General features: G+C 41.1%; 1 protein-coding gene across 1 annotated transcript in view; it reads left to right on the top strand.

Annotated features, from left to right (window-relative positions):
- R3HDML (R3H domain containing like) overlaps window positions 1-3210 on the top strand; it is a 10146-nt gene that overhangs the window by 5621 nt on the left and 1315 nt on the right. The window contains exon 4 of the mRNA XM_011369369.1: window positions 702-817. Within this exon, the coding sequence (XP_011367671.1) occupies window positions 702-817 (116 nt within the window). The remainder of the gene's footprint in view (window positions 1-701; window positions 818-3210) is intronic.

Below are 3210 nucleotides of genomic sequence, written 5' to 3'. Positions count from 1 at the left end.
CATAAAAAATACAATGCAATATAATGTTGCAAGAAATTGGACAAAAACTTCTAATTGTATGACAAATATCTTCTTTTAGTCCTATTGGTCTATGACTCTTTTGGAGTTAACGTCAAAAATCTAAATATGAGACCCTCTAGGAAGCGTAAGGCCTAAATCAAATGTCCTTCCTGACATCCCATGAGGTATCATTATCTCCATTTTACCAAAGAAGAAACTGAAGCACAGAGTGGTTAAGTGATTTGGCGAAAGTCACACAGCTAGTGATACTGAGATTCTGACCCAAGACTGTTTAACTCCCAAGTTGGTATTTTAACCTCCAACACAACAACAATTTTCAAACAGTGGTCACTAGGAAAAAAGAAAAGACAAAAACCTAATAAAATAGTACAAAAAATATTAGCACATTTCACACATGATAAAATTAAATATTGGTTCATAAAATTTTTGTTCCAACTTTGTGTACGTGTGTGTTTGTGCACAGGGTAACATTATGAAAATTTTTCCTTACTGTTGGTTGTAGAAAAAAATGAAGTTTGAGAAACACGATAGTACAATATGCTTCCAGCCCTCTCACCTTGAGATAGGTAGACCTCACTTAATGCACCCATCCTGAAAGAAGTGTGGGAGCCTCCCAACCCCAAGGATCCTGGGCCCCACCGACTCCTTCTCACAGCTTCGCCATCTTTGTCCTTCCCCAGATGGTATGGGCATCCTCCAATCGGCTGGGCTGTGCCATCCACACCTGTGGCAGCATCAGTGTCTGGGGCAGCACTTGGCACCAGGCGGTGTACCTGGTCTGCAACTACGCCATCAAGTAAGTGCAGCACTGAGACAGAAGGGGCTCTGGGGCAGGAGGGCGGATTGTGAGGTAGAGTGGGCAGAATTCAAAGAAGAGGACACCCCGCCTTTCTCTATTCTAAGTAACCTCAATACCATATATGTGGGTAGTTTCAGAGTCCAATAAGAATCCTTTTTCTTTGCCCAAGTTTCAGAATCAACTGGGAGATAAAGGACTGAGGTGAGTCTTACTGATGAAGTCAATAGTGGGGAATCTGTCTTACATTGCCAGCCAGGCAGGCTTGCAAATACCTCAGTATTGAATTAGACCTGCATATCCACTGACAAGCAACACTAACAACCTCAGGCCTCTTCCTATAAAGGCAGTGCCCTCTAAGCTTACCACGAGAAATAGAACAATCAAGAACACATGTTCCCTGCAGGTAGGCAGATCCCAAAGGAAAGGAAGGATAGATGGCATGTTCAGCTAATCGGACTCTTCCAGACTCTCCAGTCAGCTTGGTGGGAGAAAGGTCATGCAGAAGTGGCCTTCATGCTCGAGTCTCTTGGAAACATGGAGAAAGGAAAATGGAAGTTCCCATCCAACAAACAGTATACAAACTTGCAAACCATTACAGGTTCTCATACAGAAACCAGAATAATTCTAAGTAAACACAACATTTAGAATTTCAAAATTACATAATGATGACCACTTTTTACTCTCGTGTAACCCTTGATCATTTACAAAATACTTTCACCTTATTACCTCATTGAAGATATGAAAGAGAGAAAGAAGGAAGGAGAAAGGGAGGGACCCTGGGAAAATATTTTTCTTTTTTACAGATTCAGAAATTGAAGATCAGAGAGGTATCTTTTGGTGATTTACCAAAAGTCACAGAGCCAATAAGTAGCAGAGCTGTTTGACACACAAGCCTTTTGATTCCAAGTCTCGTGTTATGTCTATTGTACTATGCTGATGGTCTGGAAGTCACTGGTAGTCTAAGCATTAATTCTCTGTTTTTTCGTTAGATGGTAACACCTATTGACAAAGTACCATATTGTAGCCTAGCTTTGTTAGACAACAAAACTACAATAACCAAATTTTGTTACAAACAGCCTAAGGGATTGTTCCAGTTTGTTTGCTGATATGTTAAGTTTTTGCGTCCTTGAGTATTAACAGTATAGTTGTTACGATGTTTAGACTCTGGCATCAAGACTGTCAGAATTTGCATCGTAATTTAACTTAACTTCTCTATGCCTGTTTGTTCATCTGCAAAATGGGTGCATATTCCACTCATAGAATTGTTAAGAGAATTAAGTGAGCTGACCCAGGCAACATGCCCCTTGCCCCTACCAGGCTCATAAGAAATTCAGAGCAAGTATTGGTTCTTATTGTCATTACCAGACTCAAGTTGGATTCCCAGCTCTGCCAAGGGCACGCTGATGACTTTGGGTAAATCATGTTATCTCTTCCTTTAAAATAGAGCTAATACTGCCTGGCTCACAGAGGCTTATGGTGCATTGTTGTCCATACTACATGGTAAATAAATGTTGGCCGTGATTATAACTAGGTTATAAAGTCTTCAAGGGTGGGAAATAGATCTTATTCATTTCTCCATATATCCTTCTACTACAGTGATGTCAACCCTTTGGTTTTTTAAGCAGTAGAACATTTTTCCAAGTTTTAAATTAAATAAAAAGGAATTACTCTGATCCCATCACTCCTGGTGTCTCCACCACCCACTCTCCCCACCCCCAAATTTCAGGGAGACTTTTTGAAAACTGTGTACTTACAGCATCTGGCACAAATCCTGATGCCCAATAGGTGTTCTGGAAGTGCTGAACGAATGAATGAATGAATGAATGAATGAGTCCCATCTGAAACCAGAAATGCATACTTTTCTAAGCACTTTGGTTGACTTTACTCATAGTCACTCAACAATCACTTTTGGAGAACAAAAGATTCCATTTCTGCCCAAGAATAGTGTTCATTTGAAGTGTGAGAAAACCAGGACTCGCAAAGATAACGAACACTGTGGGCCAATAGTGAGACTGTTAGGCAGCCACAAGCAAGAAAGAGCTAAGGGCACGATTTTAGACCTTTAGAGGAGAAAGAGGGAGAAGAGAAATCAGGGAGCTGGGCTAGAAGAGAGAGTTGTGAGAAGGTGAAGTGTGTACGCTGGAGCCGCGTGCTGCTGGGGCCTTCTGAAATGCCTTGACCAAAAGCGGTAGATGTGATTCTGGAAGCCAAGGCCTGGCAAACTACAGCCCATAGCAAAATCCGGCCTACTGCCTGTTTTTGTAAATAAAATTTTATTGAAACACAGCTGCGCCATTCACTTAATATTATCTGTGGCTGCTTTCATGTGAGAGAGACATCTGGCCCACAACGCCTAAAGTATTTACTGTCTGGCCCTTTCCAAAATAAAA

Source organism: Pteropus vampyrus, unplaced genomic scaffold (assembly GCF_000151845.1).
Source record: "Pteropus vampyrus isolate Shadow unplaced genomic scaffold, Pvam_2.0 Scaffold147, whole genome shotgun sequence".
Lineage (NCBI taxonomy): Eukaryota > Metazoa > Chordata > Mammalia > Chiroptera > Pteropodidae > Pteropus > Pteropus vampyrus.
The sequence above is the reverse complement of the archived record's forward strand: the minus strand, read 5'-3'. Positions and strand labels throughout refer to the sequence as shown.